The sequence below is a fragment of the Microcaecilia unicolor genome, chromosome 9, assembly GCF_901765095.1.
Source record: "Microcaecilia unicolor chromosome 9, aMicUni1.1, whole genome shotgun sequence".
NCBI classification, from domain to species: domain Eukaryota; kingdom Metazoa; phylum Chordata; class Amphibia; order Gymnophiona; family Siphonopidae; genus Microcaecilia; species Microcaecilia unicolor.
In genome coordinates, this window is record NC_044039.1 from 129,704,918 (window position 1) to 129,722,693 (window position 17,776).

A 17,776-nucleotide genomic window follows, 5' to 3' on the forward strand; every position below is an offset into this window, starting at 1 on the left:
CTTCAGCATCCACCTCTGCAGGTGGACGTTTTTCCCGGGCCCGGCAGGCTGCACCCTATGCTTACAGCAAGCGTAGGTACACCCAACCGGCCCGAAGGCCTCCTCAGGCACAGGGACAGTCCCAGCGCGCTCGTTCCCGTCAACAGCGTGCGCCTAAGCAGCCCCCTGCGCCTCCACAGCAAAAGCAGGGGACGGGCTTTTGACTGGATCCATGGGAACATAGCCGCCATCAAAGTGTCCGTACCGAACGACCTGCCAGTCGGGGGGAGGTTGAAAGTTTTTCACCAAAGGTGGCCTCTCGTAACCTCTGACCAGTGGGTTCTACAAATAGTGCGGTGCGGATACACCCTGAATTTGATCTCCACTCTGCCAAATTGCCCACCGGGAGCCCAATCCTTCAGCTCCCATCACAAGCAGGTACTTGCAGAGGAACTCTCCGCCCTTCTCAGCGCCAATGCGGTCGAGCCTGTGCCGTCCGGGCAGGAAGGGCAGGGATTCTATTCCAGGTACTTACTTGTGGAAAAGAATACAGGGGGGATGCGCCCCATCCTAGACCTGAGAGGCCTGAACAAATATCTGGTCCGAGAAAGGTTCAGGATGCTTTCCTTGGGCACCCTTCTACCCATGATTCAGAAAGACGATTGGCTATGTTCCCTGGATTTAAAGGACGCTTACACTCACATCCCGATACTGCCAGCTCACAGACAGTATCTCCGATTCCGTCTGGGGACACGGCACTTTCAGTATTGTGTGCTGCCCTTTGGGCTCGCCTCTGCACCACGGGTGTTCACGAAGTGTCTCGTGGTGGTTGCAGCGTATCTACGCAGGCTGGGGGTGCACGTGTTCCCGTATCACGACGATTGGCTGGTGAAGAGCACCTCAGAGGCAGGAGCGCTTCAGTCCATGCAGTGCACTATTCACCTTCTGTAGCTGCTGGGGTTTGTGATAAATTACCCGAAGTCCCATCTCCGGCCAGTCCAATCTCTGGAATTCATAGGAGCTCTGCTGAATTGTCAGACGGCTCAGGCCTTTCTTCCCGAAGCAAGGGCGCTGTATCTCCTGTCCCTAGCTTCCCAGACCAGAACGTCTCAGCAGGTCACAGCTTGGCAGATGTTGAGACTCCTGGGTCATATGGCCTCCACGATTCATGTGACTCCCATGGCACATCTTCACATGAGACCAGCTCAATGGACCCTAGCTTCCCAGTGGTGCCAAGCTACCGGGAATCTAGAAGATGCCATCCGCCTGTCTGTCAGTTGCCGCAATTCGCTGCACTGGTGGACGATTCGGACCAATTTGACTCTGGGACGCCCATTCCAAATTCCGCAGCCCACGAAGGTGCTGACGACAGATGCATCTCGCCTGGGGTGGGGAGCTCATGTCGATGGGCTCCACACCTAGGGACTGTGGTCCCTCCAGGAACAAGATCTTCAGATCAACCTCCTGGAGCTCCGAGCGGTCTGGAACGCACTGAAGGCCTTCAGAGATCGGCTGTCCTACCAAATCATCCAAATTCGGACAGACAATCAGGTTGCAATGTATTACATCAACAAGCAGGGGGGCACCAGATCTCGCCCCCTGTGTCAGGAAGCCGTCAGGATGTGGCGCTGGGCTCGCCAGTTCGGCATGCTTCTCCAAGCCACATACCTGGCAGGCGTAAACAACAGTCTGGCCGACAGGCTGAGCAGAGTCATGCAACCGCACGAGTGGTCATTCCATTCCAGAGTGGTACGCAAGAACTTCCGACAGTGGGGCACCCCATTGGTGGACCTTTTCGACTCTCAGACCAACCACAAGCTGCCTCTGTTCTGTTCCAGACTACAGGCACACGTTAGAGTGGCGTCGGATGCCTTTCTCCTCCATTGGGGGACCGGCCTCCTGTATGCTTATCCTCCCATACCTTTGGTGGGGAAGACCTTGCTGAAGCTCAAGCAAGACCACGGCACCATGATTCTGATAGCGCCTTTTTGGCCCCGTCAGATCTTGTTCCCTCTACTTCTGGAGTTGTCCTCCGAAGAACCGTGGAGATTGGAGTGTTTTCCGACTCTCATTTCGCAGAACGACGGAGCGCTTCTGCACCCCAACCTTCAGTCTCTGGTTCTCACAGCCTGGATGTTGAGGGCATAGATTTTGCTTCGTTGGGTTTGTCTGAGGGTGTCTCCCGGGTCTTGCTTGCCTCTAGAAAGGATTCCACTAAAAAGAGTTACTTTTTCAAGTGGAGGAGGTTTGTCGTTTGGTGTGAGAGCAAGGCCCTAGAACCTCGTTCTTGTCCTGCACAGAACCTGCTTGAATACCTTCTGCACTTATCAGAGTCTGGTCTCAAGACCAACTCAGTAAGGAATCACCTTAGTGCGATTAGTGCTTACCATCATCGTGTAGAGGGTAAAGCCATCTCTGGAGAGCCTTTAGATTTATGAGAGGCTTGCTTTTGTCAAGGCCTCCTGTCAAGCCTCCTGCAGTGTCATGGGATCTCAACGTCGTCCTCACCCAGCTGATGAAACCTCCTTTTGAGCCACTGAATTCATGCCATCTGAAGTACTTGACCTGGAAGGTCATTTTCTTGGTGGCAGTTACTTCAGCTCGTAGAATCAGTGAGCTGCAAGCCCTGGTAGCTCATGCTCCTTATACCAAATTTCATCATAACAGAGTAGTACTCCGCACTCACCCTACGTTTCTGCCAAAGGTGTTGTTGGAGTTCCATCTTAACCAGTCAATTGTCTTGCCAACATTCTTTCCCAGACCGCATACCTGCCCTGCTGAACGTCAGTTGCACACATGTGACTGCAAGCGAGCGTTGGCCTTCTATCTGGAGCGCACACAGCCCCACAGACAGTCCGCCCAATTGGTTATTTCTTTTGATTCCAATAGGAAGGAGGTCGCTGTCGGGAAACGCACCATCTCCAATTGGCTAGCAGATTGCATTTCCTTCACTTACGCCCAGGCTGGGCTGGCTCTTGAGGGTCATGTCACGGCTCATAGTGTTAGAGCCATGGCAGCGTCAGTGGCCCACTTGAAGTCAGCCACTATTGAAGAGATTTGCAAGGCTGCGACGTGGTCTTCGGTCCACACATTCACATCGCATTACTGCCTCCAGCAGGATACCCGACGCGACAGTCGGTTCGGGCAGTCGGTGCTGCAGAATCTGTTTGGGGTTTGAATCCAACTCCACCCTCCAGGACCCGATTTTATTCTGTTCAGGCTGCACTCTCAGTTAGTTATTCTTCGTAGGTCAATTTCTGTTATGCCCTCGCCGTTGCGAGGTTAAATTGACTTGGGTTCTTATTTTGAGTGAGCCTGAGAGCTAGGGATACCCCAGTAGTGAGAACAAGCAGCCTGCTTGTCCTCGGAGAAAGCGAATGATACATACCTGTAGCAGGTGTTCTCCGAGGACAGCAGGCTGATTGTTCTCACCTACCCTCCCTTTGGAGTTGCGTTTTACTCATTCCTTTGCTTGTCATTCAACTGAGCGGGAACGGTCGCGCACGGGCGGGAAGACAGCCGCGTATGCGCGGTGGGCGTGCCCTGCGTGCGGGACCGCCCGCGAAGTTTTGTTCCGGTTGGTGGGGGCTGCCGTGGACGTCAACCCAGTCGTGAGAACAATCAGCTTGCTGTCCTCGGAGAACACCTGCTACAGGTATGTATCATTCGCTATGTTGTAAAATCAGTGCCTACACACGTATTTACCAGCACTTACACATGTAAAGCCCTACATGCTTTTTTTTTAATGCACATAGGGGCCCTTTTACTAAACTGTGGTAAAATGTGGCCTGCTCTACTGTGAATGCATGAAATTGTCATTTTTTTTACCACGGCAGGTAAAAAAGCTATTTTTAAATGTGGCAGTAAATTGCTGTGCGCTAATATTAAAAGTAGCATGCAGCTATTTACTTCCTGAGCACTTACTGCCATCTGTTTACTTGGCGGTAATGGCTCACGAGCCACTCATGCAGTAATCAGGCAGCATGCGGCCATGTGGCCTTGCCGACGATTACCACCGGGTACGCCCCCGCAGTAGAAAATAGAAAATAATTTTCTACCGCAGGAAACAGCGTGTGCCAACTTCGGAATTACCACCAGGCGCCCGCACTAACCCGGTGGTAGTGTTGATTTGGCATGCGCTTACCCACACATTAGCCCTACCACTGCTTAGTTAAAAAGGGCCCCTTAGTTCTTTGAAATTGATGCTCCTGCTGTATGTGCTGTCGAATACTTGTGTATTTGCTGGTATCCTCATATGTATTTTAAAGAAGGCTCCATCTGCAATAGACCCTTTTGCAAAATACTAGGGAACTGTGAGTATCTCAGCTTGGATGTTCCAATTCCTACCTAGTTATTATATATAACAGCTAACTCTGGTTGCATTGTTGTGCAGGTTTGTTTGTTTTTTAACCACAATGAATAGATTCTAAAGAGCAATCAGTTTGTCTGCATCTGCTTGCCTTTTACCCTGATATTTGATTGTTAGAAGACTATAACTAGCCTACATGGACCAGATGTCTAAAGGGAACATGAAAATATTCTTGATTGATGCCTTTATTGGGTGTTGATCACAGTGCAAGCTATAGAAAAGGGTACTTCAGCTTAACAGCAAAAATAGATTATTGGAGCTTACAACCTAGTAATGATGCCCATGTTTTAGCTTTAAGTTTGAGCTCCATCTGAACCACCTTATTTTATAAACAGATTTGTGGAAATACTGCAGTTTGAGCCTGTCCCAGTGGCATACACTGGGCACTAAATATTTATTTATTTACTTAGTAGGATATACTTACCAACTTTTTGAAGAAATTCACCCAACGCAGTGTACATCTAGAACAATTTCAGTGAAAAAATATTCAAATATTATATTTATATTTATTTAAAACTTCATATACCTGCTTTTACATTACAATACACCAAATGGTTAATACAAAATGTTAACATAAAATCAAAATAAAGAAAAATAACGCCATATATGATAGGAAACAAAACATTTGCTCAAACACAGTAAGATAAAAGAAACCAACAATTAAAACCACAAGCTATAGTGTGTTTAAATCCAACAGGAACAAGCTGGGCAAAATCAATAAGAACTAGATGGAAACGCCAACTGAAAGAAATGAGTTTTAAGTTGTTGTTTTTTAATTTAGTAAGAGAACGTTTTGCTCTAATGGCTGAGGGTAGATTATTCCAAAGAGATGAAGCCAGGAAATAAAATGCAGAATTCCAGATTGACGCATAACTAGCTTGTTTTGGGGACAATAATGCGAAACGATTGGCATCAAGTGATCAGAGTGAATGGGATGGACTACCAGAATGTAATGTCTTGAAGATAAGCAACAGAATTTTAAACCAGATGTGGTATGAAAGGTAACCAGTGAAGTTCAAGAAATAATGGAGTAACAGAATCAAAGTGTTTTGCCTTAAACAACAAACAAATCGCAGAATTTTGAAAAGTCTGAAGTTTACGTAATTGGAATTGAGGAAGGCTCACATATATGCTATTACAATAGTCTAGTCGAGAAATGACAAAAGCATGAAGTAGTGTGTGTGATGAATTGAAATCCAAGTAATTTCAAATTGACCATAAACGACGCAGCCAAAAATAACTAGATTTTAAAATATTAGAAATGTGTTTATTGAATGAAAGTTTAGAATCAATATATATTCCTAGGTAGCGGAATGACTCGACAGAAGTGATTTGATGACCAAAGAATTTCATGGTATAGATTGTTTCTCCGAGGACAAGCAGGCTGCTTGTTCTCACGACTGGGTTGACGTCCACGGCAGCCCCCAACAACCGGAACAAAACTTCGCGGGCGGTCCCGCACGCAGGGCACGCCTACCGTGCGTGACCGTTCCCGCTCAGTTCTTTCTTTTCCGCGCTGGAGAGAGCCGCGTTCGTCTCTCTCTCTCTGTCAGCCCCGGAAACCGGATCGCGTTTTTGCGTGAATTTTTTCTTCTTTTCGTTCTTGGTTCGCGTTTTCTCTTTTCTTTTAAAAAAAAAAACGCGCTGAACTTTGTTTCCCTCTTCTTTTAGCGGGGGCGTCGAGTTGCGCGGTCGATTTATTTTCGAGGTGTGATTTTTACCGCCACCATCGACGACTTTGACTTCGCCGACGCGATTTTTCCGTCGATGTCCTCGAAGGTCCCGAGTGGATTTAAAAAGTGTGGTCGGTGCGGCCGGCATATCTCGCAGACCGACACTCACGCTTGGTGCCTCCAGTGCCTCGGGCCGGAGCACGATACCAAGTCGTGTACCTTGTGTCTCGGTCTCCGGAAACGGACACAAGTAGCGAGGCAAGTTCTTCGGGACCGGCTTTTTGGAACTTGCGCCGGCCCCTCGACTTCGACGGCATCGGTATCGACGGCCGGATCTTCGGTACCGGTACCGATGTCCACGAAATCGGCACCGACGGCATCGACCCCAGGAGCACAGGTCCCGTCGGCCCGCCGGTCCTCCGGACACGGGAGGGGGGAGAGGCCGCTCGGGCAATCGGCCCCGGTCACTCCCTCTACCCAGGGCCCTCGGGACCGAACCCTGTCTGACCCGATTCCTCGAGGCAGAGGGGGATCAACTTCTTCCTCGTCAGTCCCACCGAGCGCCGATGACGGGCACCGCAAAAAGGCGAAGAAGCACCGTCATCGGTCGCCCACGACGCATCCGGCTCCCGGTGCCAGAGAGGAGTCGACGCCGAGGAAGCGTCAGCGTCGAGAGGAGAGTTCCCCCTCTGCAGTAGAGGTACCGCCACGGCAGGGTGCCAGCACTTCGGTGCAGTCTCCTGGACCCGAACAGCTTCCGGCACCGACACCTCTACCGGCCCCCTCGCCTTTCCCGACAGCGGGCCTAGACGAGTGCCTCCGAGCCATCCTTCTGGGGATCCTGGAAGGGCTGATGCGCCAGACTGTGCCGGCGCCGGGGGTGCTTGCGCCCTCGCCGGCGTGCTCTAGCCCGGTGCCGAAGCCTTCCCCGTGGTCTCTGTGGATGAGCCGAGAACTGAGATGCTCGAGGTCCTCGATTATCCATCACCACCTAGAGAGTCCTCCACGGTGCCGTTGCATAATGTCCTCAAAGAGACACTGCTTCGGAACTGGTTGAGACCATTATCTAATCCCACCATCCCCAAGAAAGCAGAGTCCCAATACAGAATCCACTCGGACCCAGAGTTAATGCGGCCCCAACTGCCTCATGACTCTGCGGTCGTGGACTCTGCTCTCAAGAGAGCACGGAGTTCGAGGGATACCGCCTCGGCGCCCCCGGGGCGGGAGTCTCGCACTCTGGACTCGTTTGGGAGGAAGGCCTACCAATCTTCCATGCTCGTGACCCGCATCCAGTCTTACCAGCTCTACATGAGCATCCACATGCGGAATAATGTGAAGCAACTGGCGGACCTGGTTGATAAGCTCCCGCCGGAGCAGTCCAGGCCTTTTCATGAGGTGGTCAGGCAGCTGAAGGCGTGTAGAAAGTTCCTGTCCAGGGGTATCTATGACACCTGTGACGTGGCATCTCGAGCTGCGGCCCAAGGTATAGTGATGCGCAGGCTCTCATGGCTGCGTGCCTCTGACCTGGACAACCGCACCCAGCAGAGACTGGCCGACGTCCCTTGCCGGGGGATAATATTTTTGATGAGAAGGTCGAGCAGCTGGTGGACCAACTGCATCAGCGGGAAACCGCCCTCGACAAGCTCTCCCACCGGGCGCCTTCAGCATCCACCTCAGCAGGTGGACGTTTTTCCCGGGCCAGGCAGGCTGCGCCCTACGCCTATAGCAAGCGTAGATACACCCAGCCGGCCCGAAGGCCTCGTCAGGCACAGGGACAGTCACAGCGCGCTCGTTCCCGTCAACAGCGTGCGCTTAAGCAGCCCCCTGCGCCTCCACAGCAAAAGCCGGGGACGGGCTTTTGACTGGATCCATGGGAACATAGCCGCCCTCAAAATGTCCGCACCGGACGATCTGCCGGTCGGGGGGAGGTTAAAATTTTTTCACCAAAGGTGGCCTCTCATAACCTCTGACCAGTGGGTTCTCCAAATAGTGCGGTGCGGATACGCCCTAAATTTGGCCTCCCTTCCACCAAATTGTCCTCCGGGAGCTCAATCCTTCAGCTCCCATCACAACCAGGTACTTGCAGAGGAACTCTCCGCCCTTCTCAGCGCCAATGCGGTCGAGCCCGTACCACCCGGGCAGGAAGGGCAGGGATTCTATTCCAGGTACTTCCTTGTGGAAAAGAAAACAGGGGGGATGCGCCCCATCCTAGACCTGAGAGGCATGAACAAATTCCTGGTCAAAGAAAAGTTCAGGATGCTTTCCTTGGGCACCCTTCTGCCAATGATTCAGAAAAACGATTGGCTATGTTCCCTGGATTTAAAGGACGCATACACTCACATCCCGATACTGCCAGCTCACGGACAGTATCTCAGATTCCGCCTGGGCGCACGGCACTTTCAGTATTGTGTGCTACCCTTTGGGCTCGCCTCTGCCCCACGGGTGTTTACAAAGTGACTTGTGGTGGTAGCGGCGTATCTACGCAAGCTGGGAGTGCACGTGTTCCCGTATCTCGACGATTGGCTGGTCAAGAACACCTCGGAGGCGGGAGCTCTCCGGTCCATGCAGTGCACTATTCGCCTCCTGGAGCTGCTGGGGTTTGTGATAAACTACCCAAAGTCCCATCTCCAACCTGCCCAATCTCTGGAATTCATAGGAGCTCTGCTGAATACTCAGACGGCTCAGGCCTTCCTTCCAGAAGCGAGGGCCTACAACCTCCTGTCCCTGGCTTCCCAGACCAGAGCGTCTCAGCAGATCACAGCTCGGCAGATGTTGAGACTTCTGGGTCATATGGCCTCTACAGTTCATGTGACTCCCATGGCTCGTCTTCACATGAGATCTGCTCAATGGACCCTAGCTTCCCAGTGGTATCAAGCCACCGGGAATCTAGAAGATGTCATCCGCCTCTCCACCAGCTGCCGCAATTCACTGCGCTGGTGGACCATTCGGACCAATTTGACCTTGGGGCGCCCATTCCAAATTCCACAGCCCACGAAAGTGCTAACGACGGATGCGTCTCTCCTGGGCTGGGGGGCTCATGTCGATGGGCTTCACACCCAAGGACTGTGGTCGCTCCAGGAACAGGATCTTCAGATCAACTTCCTGGAGCTCCGAGCGGTCTGGAACGCACTGAAGGCTTTCAGAGATCGGCTGTCCTGTCAAATTATCCAAATTCGGACAGACAATCAGGTTGCAATGTATTACATCAACAAGCAGGGGGGCACCGGATCTCGCCCCCTGTGTCAGGAAGCCGTCGGGATGTGGCGCTGGGCTCGCCAGTTCGGCATGCTTCTCCAAGCCACATACCTGGCAGGCGTAAACAACAGTCTGGCCGACAGACTGAACAGAGTCATGCAACCGCACGAGTGGTCGCTCCATTCCAGAGTGGTACGCAAGATCTTCCGAGAGTGGGGCACTCCCTCGGTGGACCTTTTCGCCTCTCAGACCAACCACAAGCTGCCTCTGTTCTGTTCCAGACTTCAGGCACACGGCAGACTAGCGTCGGATGCCTTTCTCCTCCATTGGGGGACCGGCCTCCTGTATGCTTATCCTCCCATACCTTTGGTGGGGAAGACCTTACTGAAGCTCAAGCAAGACCACGGCACCATGATTCTGATAGTGCCTTTTTGGCCCCGTCAGATCTTGTTCCCTCTACTTCTGGAGTTGTCCTCCGAAGAACCGTGGAGATTGGAGTGTTTTCCGACCCTCATTTCGCAGAACGACGGAGCGCTTCTGCACCCCAACCTCCAGTCTCTGGCTCTCACGGCCTGGATGTTGAGGGCGTAGATTTTGCTTCGTTGGGTTTGTCTGAGGGTGTCTCCCGTGTCTTGCTTGCCTCTAGGAAGGATTCCACTAAAAAGAGTTACTTTTTCAAGTGGAGGAGGTTTGTCGTTTGGTGTGAGAGCAAGGCCCTAGAACCTCGTTCTTGCCCTGCACAGAACCTGCTTGAATACCTTCTGCACTTATCAGAGTCTGGCCTCAAGACCAACTCAGTAAGGAATCACCTTAGTGCGATTAGTGCTTACCATTATCGTGTAGAGGGTAAAGCCATCTCTGGAGAGCCTTTAGTCGTTCGATTTATGAGAGGCTTGCTTTTGTCAAAGCCCCCTGTCAAGCCTCCTGCAGTGTCATGGGATCTCAACGTCGTCCTCACCCAGCTGATGAAACCTCCTTTTGAGCCACTGAATTCCGGCCATCTGAAGTACTTGACCTGGAAGGTCATTTTCTTGGTGGCAGTTACTTCAGCTCATAGGGTCAGTGAGCTTCAAGCCCTGGTAGCTCATGCTCCGTATACTAAATTTCATCACAACAGAGTAGTGCTCCGCACTCACCCAAAGTTCCTGCCGAAGGTGGTGTCGGAGTTCCATCTTAACCAGTCAATTGTCTTGCCAACATTCTTTCCCAGGCCGCATACCCGCCCTGCTGAACGTCAGTTGCACACATTGGACTGCAAGAGAGCATTGGCCTTCTACTTGGAGCGGACACAGCCCCACAGACAGTCCGCCCAATTGTTTGTTTCTTTCGACCCTAACAGGATAGGGGTCGCTGTCGGGAAACGCACCATCGCCAATTGGCTAGCAGATTGCATTTCCTTCACTTACGCCCAGGCTGGGCTGACTCTTGAGGGTCATGTCACGGCTCATAGTGTCAGAGCCATGGCAGCGTCGGTGGCTCACTTGAAGTCAGCCACTATTGAAGAGATTTGCAAGGCTGCAACGTGGTCATCTATCCACACATTCACATCACATTACTGCCTCCAGCAGGATACCCGACGCGACAGTCGGTTCAGGCAGTCGGTGCTGCAGAATCTGTTTGGGGTGTAAATCCAACTCCACCCTCCAGGACCCGAATTTATTCTGGTCAGGCTGCACTCTCAGTTAGTTGTTCTTCGTAGGTCAATTTTCTGTTGTACCCTTGCCGTTGCGAGGTTAAATTGGCCTGGGTTCTTGTTTTGAGTGAGCCTGAGAGCTAGGGATACCCCAGTCGTGCGAACAAGCAGCCTGCTTGTCCTCGGAGAAAGCGAATGATACATACCTGTAGCAGGTGTTCTCCGAGGACAGCAGGCTGATTGTTCTCACCTCCCCTTTGGAGTTGCGTTTTGATCATTTTTGCTTGTCATTCAACTGAGCGGGAACGGTCACGCACGGGTGGGAAGACGGCCGCGCATGCGCGGTGGGCGTGCCCTGCATGCGGGACCGCCCGTGAAGTTTTGTTCCGGTTGGTGGGGGCTGCCGTGGACGTCAACCCAGTCGTGAGAACAATCAGCCTGCTGTCCTCGTAGAACACCTGCTACAGGTATGTATCATTCGCTGTACTGAAAGAACCAGTGATCCAGCATGCCATTTATTTGTAGGGTTGAGTATAACTTTATGGGGAGTTAGCCAGGTGAACAAAGAAGAAAGTGTCTTTTGAAGGGATTCCAGATCTATAGAAAAAGGGGCTGTGGGATATATCAAAAGGATGAAAAAATAAAAAGAGCAAGAAGATACCAAAGTCTCAAACAAAACAACATCTTGTAATGTAAATTGCAAAGTACGTAATAGTTCTAGATTCCTGTGAAGTGCAAAAATGAGAGAAGGGAAAAAGCCTCTGCACCCACTCCACCCAGTATTTAATATTTATAGGGTAAGAAGGAGAAACCGTGGTTCAACATCGGCATAAAAAAACCCTTTATTTAATACTCTTCTTACTAAAAGCTTCACAGGAATAACATCAGTGGATCCAAAAATAAGTAAAAAGAAACTTAAACTTCCAAATTGTTTGTATGACAAACGGGGGTGCATTATGGAGGAGCCCTAGACACCAGGGATTTTTTTGACAGGGGTTGCCACTAAATACCAAGGATTTTTTAAAGTTTGGGAGGGAGCGGGGTCATGCATGTTTGTGTAGGGGGACTGCTGCTAGACACTAGGGATTCTGGGCCAATGCAGAAAGCTATGTCCAGGTCTGAGGGCTCTCCTTAATCTTTCTGAGCCTCCTCAGATCTAGTTAAATTTCTCATACAGTGGACATCAACACACAACTAAGAAGCATCTCTACATTGCTGCAGATTGGCTTAATAGCCTCTTTACCATACATTTTAATATGCTATGCACTGACTATCATATGAGAAATTTGCAGTGCTAAAACACTTTCTGCATTGTGTATATCTGTCCACAGTAGCTTTCTGCATTGGCACCTCAGATAGAATGAATGTTCATGGGACCAGATCCTAGCCTGATTCTGACTGAGCTGGTGAAAAAATATAACCTTTTATGAGTTCTCTCTCACATATTGTTATAGGTGAGGGAGAACGATTGTTTTCTTATCGGATGATATTTTAATGTTGGTTCCTGTCTGTGCTACTCTGCAAAAAAAAGTCTGTAAAAGTTTCTTATGCTGTGGATAAAATTCAGACAGGTTGTCAAACATATGTTTCAATTGAATTAGAATAAAATTAAAGTTTTATGGTTTTCTGATTCTTTAATAGATGTTCCTTTTAATTTAATATTACCTAATGGCATAGTTTTGCAAGTGGAAAAAGAATTTAGGGTTTTGAGTGTCATCTTGGATTACTCGTTTTGAAGCCCAGATTAATCAAATTTGTAAAAAAATCTTTGTTCAGAATGTGTCAATTGAGGCTGATAAGGTCATATTTTCATAAATCTTATTTTGCACTTTTGGTTCATATATTGAATTTGTCTAATCTTGACTACTGTAATTCACTGTATGTTGAACTTAGGAAGTTATTAGCTAAATTACAGTTACTGCAGAATACAGCAATATGATTAATTTTTTGATTGCGGAAATATGATAGCATGTCTGGGCATATGAAAAAATTACATTGGCTTTGTGTCCATTCAAGAATTATTTTTAAAGCTGGATGTTTAGTTTTTCTGGTTTTATGTGGACATAAGTTTTACTTGTTTTTATACTTCTGTTCGAATTCGTAAGTTTGCAACTGAAATATCCAGTTTTTAAGAATATACGATTTAAGAGGCAGCTTGGTTCAATATTTTCATTTAAGGTTATTACTTTGTAGAATAATAACATCTACCTGCTTTTTGTCAAGAAGTAAATTATATGCATTTTTGTAAGAAGTTAAAACCCTTTTTATTTGATACATTTTTGATTGATTTTATGTTTTCTTTTAATATTTATCATTTCTCACCTCAATGAGTTTTGAATTGCAAACTGCCTAGAACCTGTTGTTGGGATCGGTGCGGTCTGTAAATCATGAATTAGATTAGAAGAAACTCCAGGTTTGAATAAAAAAAAGTGAGAGAAATACTGCAGTGTAAGGAACCCAAATATGATGCCACCTCTTACTGAGTTAGTGTATGATTGAAAATCACATCACGTTTTATGCATTAGGAAATGCATTCCATCAGAAAGAAAGGATAAACATAAAAGCATTTACCCTTAGTGAGATTCCTCTCATTAGCCATTTTTTCCCTCACTTCTTCTTTAACTAGCAGGTCACAATCCTTTTTTACTGCCATTCCCATAGCAACATTATGATTTCACAAATAGAACATTGTTACTTTTTTGTTCTAACAACATGGCAATTCATCCAAGTAATTTCTTTTTATTCTTTTATGTAATTTTCTTCATAACTTTTCTGTTCAGACTGAATAAAGAAGTGTTTTAAGTACATACAATTTTGATCTTTTTCCTACTTTTTATATATCTCTATCCACATCTATTTTTCCTTGGTCTTTTTTCCTTTCAGTGTTTTTATCTTCAGACAGAAAATTATAATAGTTAAAATAATGGTGGAAATATGTATGAACTAAGACTGGGTGCATTTCTACTTGGTTAGAGAATGAGGTTCTAAATTCTGATTCTTATTGAATTGGTCAGCTTTGTGCAGTCTTCAATAAAGTTTATTCACATTTGAGCTACCCTTATTCTCTGCAAGTGCAGCAGCCCCTTTATCACTGCATACCACTATGCACATTTTCAGTGCAGAATTAACGGCAGAAGAAATCTGTATGCATATTTATTCTCATATATGCCTGTTGTACTTCCTTTATCTTCGTAACACCACATTGTTTGTTGTCTTCTATAATACTGCATTTCCACAGCTAGTGTACTTGATATTTTTAATAACCTTTTTTTCTAAAATATGAGTCTTTTTCTGGATTCTTGGTGGTTGTTGTGAATAATTCATTTTCAGCAGTTTATTTTGCATTTTTTATTCAGCAGTGCTTCTCAGCACTACTACTATGACTTATCCTTTGTACACAGCTTTGTACACTAAAACCACTGGTCTGATTAGATTGTCATAATGTAAAGTAGTTGACTTGCTGGTAGATATTACAGTGTCTGGTTCGAAAAGTTTGTCCAGTTCATCAGTGCATGTCCTACAGGAAGCAGGCTTTTGGAATTCTTCAGTAGAAGGAGAATAGCGGTGAGATTAAAGTCTGTCATAACCACCAAAAATACCTTTAAAAGTAAATTCAATACGAAATGTAAGTGAAAGGAGGAAAGGCTACCCATTTTGTTCCAGGTACAGTAAAGGTAGAGGAGCTAGCTGTTATTTCTAGTTTTAGGAGACTTTTTTTTGACACACACATCCTGCTGTTTGTTCAGAGAAAAAGTCTATGAAGAAAGCAGCCACCGTGTTTCATTCTCGAAATGCTAGGTATACCTTTGTTGTAGGACAGTAGTTGTTTTCATTATAAGCTCTACATGTTTACTATTCAGTGTAGTTACAGGAAAGAGACCAGTTCCCATATAAGTTCTGAGCACAACTGGAAGGCAGAGACGAGAGAAACATTTGCAGCTCTTCCCCTAGAGAGTTGATTTTGAGAATGGTTGTCTACGAAATAAAACTAACTACAAGCATAGGAATGTGTTTTTCTGTTTTTGTTTCTGAAAAAAAAATATGGTGTCTTACGAGATCTATTCTCTTTCATGTTTGTTAGGTATGCCTAACCACGGACAAACCAGACAAATGGTAAGAGATTGTTCATTAAAAACAAAATTGAACTGTCTCTAAAAAGAACTCCCTGTTTAAAGCATAGAGTATTTATTTCCATTATGTCCTTAGTATTTTGAATTTAATACTTGTTCTATTGGGCAGGGTTCATCTTTTCATTGGTGGAGAACAAAACAGAGCTTCAGATATAGTGTAATTCCATGGTGCTCACTACCTTTCATTTCGTCTTTATATGCCTAGCAAGGGTGAACCCAAGCTCTCATATCAGTTTGTTCCTGGAGCTCAAAAATATGCTATCGTGATCTATCATGTTGAGAAAGGTACTAAAATAGAACTTATTGAATTTAAGAGCCAAGAAACAGCAACATTTTATTTAGGAACATGTAGTATAGAATTTTGTAATGGAGCATATATTCTTTTAACATGTATTCAGAAAATGGGGTGTTTTCACCTAAGAGAACTCAATCCATCTGAAAAAAAAAATTGGGTTTCACTGGAAAATATGATATAACTGAGATTTCATGTTCGAAATATTTCCTTGCTATAGTTTACACCACTGCTTTTTTTTGTTTCAAATATATTCTCATGCTGTGATCTTTCTCAAATGGCCAAAGTAGCCCATAGTATTAGAGTATGGTGTGAAGTCAAATAAGAGTTTTCCTGTCTTGTTAGGACAGTACTAATGTGTTTTTGTATCCGTGCTTATGTATCTATGTGTGAGAATAGCTATACATACATGTATACTTATATAAAATTAATGATCGTCACATGATTGGTTGGAGTAAGCAACCACTCGGGTTTTCTCCAGTTTCTTGGAATGTGCTAGGGGAATTTATTTATTTATTTATTTATTTTTGTTACATTTGTACCCCGCGCTTTCCCACTCATGGCAGGCAATGGAGGGTTAAGTGACTTGCCCAGAGTCACAAGGAGTTGCCTGTGCCGGGAATCAAACTCAGTTCCTCAGTTCCCCAGGACCAAAGTCCACCACCCTAACCACTAGGCCACTCCTCCACTAATTTGTCTAAAGAGATAATTTAAATATTCCCATCGATAATTCTGATTTCTGTCATTTAGAAGCAGTTTTCATTGTAAGATTTTGGAGTTAAAGCACATCAGTAAGTGTATTTTAGATTTGGCTTTGGTTCTGGAGGGTACTGGCTATTTGTGTCTGGCCTGTAAAGAAACTCAAAAATGACAGGCCAGCAGGAAGGAAAAGTAGGACAATAATCTAGACATGGAAATTACAAAATAGATTTCACATTGACATTTTTTCAGCAAAGAGCCTACTTCAGGACAAAGGCACTTCATGTGATAGAATCCCTTCTAAATTTCTAAGCAGCTGATGTGGTGGAAACAGAGTATGTGTTGGATTTCCGTAACTTGACCAGACTTAAAATGTTTTACATGCCCCCAAGGAATAAATACTTTTATAGAAATCAACTGCTGTTAAGAGGGCTTTGTACAAACAAGCACTAAGGGGCCCTTTTAATAAGCTGCGATAAAAGGGGCCCTGCGCTAGCAGCGGTGGCCATTTTTGCCGCACACCAGGGCCCCTTTTACTGCAGCGAGTAAAAAGGCCATTTCAGGGGGGAGCACTCCGCCACTCATTGAGGTAGCGGTAAGGGCTCCCATGCTAACCCAGCAGTTGCGCTACCTGATTACTGCTGGGTAACCACCTGCAGAAATATTTTGTAAATATTTCCGCTAGCGCCAGAAATGGGGTGAAACTACCGCCAGCACCTACATTGGGCCAGCGGTAGTTCTGGGTTGCCGAGCAGCAACCCTTTAGTAAAAAGGCCCCTAAAACTTTTATTTATGTATATCTGCTTTTATCCTGCCAATCCAGGAAATGTCTGTCATTTTGCAGATTACAATTCAAACATTTACAATCAGTTGACCAAAACCCACACACAAGTTAATCAATAAAACTGCTACCCCCCCCCCCCCCCCCAAAAAAAAAAAAAACCCTCAATACCTCCACATTCAGGGGTCCTTTTACTAAGGTGCACCGAAAAATGGCCTGTGCTGGTGTAGACCACATATATTGGGCCCACGCAGGTCCATTTTTCAGCACGCCTGCAAGAAAGGACCTTTTGGGGGGGGGCAAAAATGGATGTCCGGCAAAATTAAAATTGACACATGTCCATTTTGGGCCTGAGACCTTACTGCCCGGGCCACGCGGTAGCCAGGTGGTAGTTCAAACTTGACGTGCGTAGGACACTTGTACGCGCCTATGCAGCTTAGTAAAAGGGCCCCTTAGGTTCTAAATTCCTCTGTAAATGTTAAAAAAAAAAAAAAAAAAGCCTTCAGTTTTTTTTTTCAGAAGGGAAGAAAAATCCTGTTTACCTCTTGAAGCTTGAGTCTGACTATTCCATAAAAACCACCAAAAAAGCTCAGGTACAAACTATCTTGCCTCTTTAATAGATGGTACCCTCACTAATTGTATGGCCTCGGAATGCAGGGATCTCCCAGGAATATGGAAATGAATCTTATTCTATAAATATCCAAGGGCCAAATTGTGGGTGACTTTGAACACCAACATTTAAGGGGTATAGTTACTAACATGAGCTACCATTAAAATGTGTTGTTGTTATTATTATTATTATTATTATTATTATTATTACTGTTAACTCCTGTTATTAGTAATTAGGTCTTATTGCATAAAATGGGACTTGGGTAAAATAACATAGGCTAACAGTAGTACATGTTACTAAGGGCCTTTTTACTAAGCCACGGTAGGCTCTACATGTGTGCAGCGCATTCCCAAATGAGACTACCGCCAGGCCAGCACACCCTGCTGGTAGTTATTTCAGATTTGGCGTGTGCCCA

At 46.5% G+C, this 17,776-nt stretch overlaps 1 protein-coding gene across 3 annotated transcripts in view; it reads left to right on the forward strand.

Moving 5' to 3' along the window:
* The window catches only part of MTA1 (metastasis associated 1), a 537,170-nt gene that overhangs the window by 477,742 nt on the left and 41,652 nt on the right, over positions 1-17,776 (forward strand). For 2 of the 3 annotated variants that reach the window (XM_030214000.1, XM_030214001.1), the window contains one exon: positions 14,931-14,962. The exons of the other annotated variant lie outside the window; for it this stretch is intronic. In XM_030214000.1, coding sequence (XP_030069860.1) covers positions 14,931-14,962 — 32 coding nt within the window. The remainder of the gene's footprint in view (positions 1-14,930; positions 14,963-17,776) is intronic. 3 annotated transcript variants of the gene reach the window in all.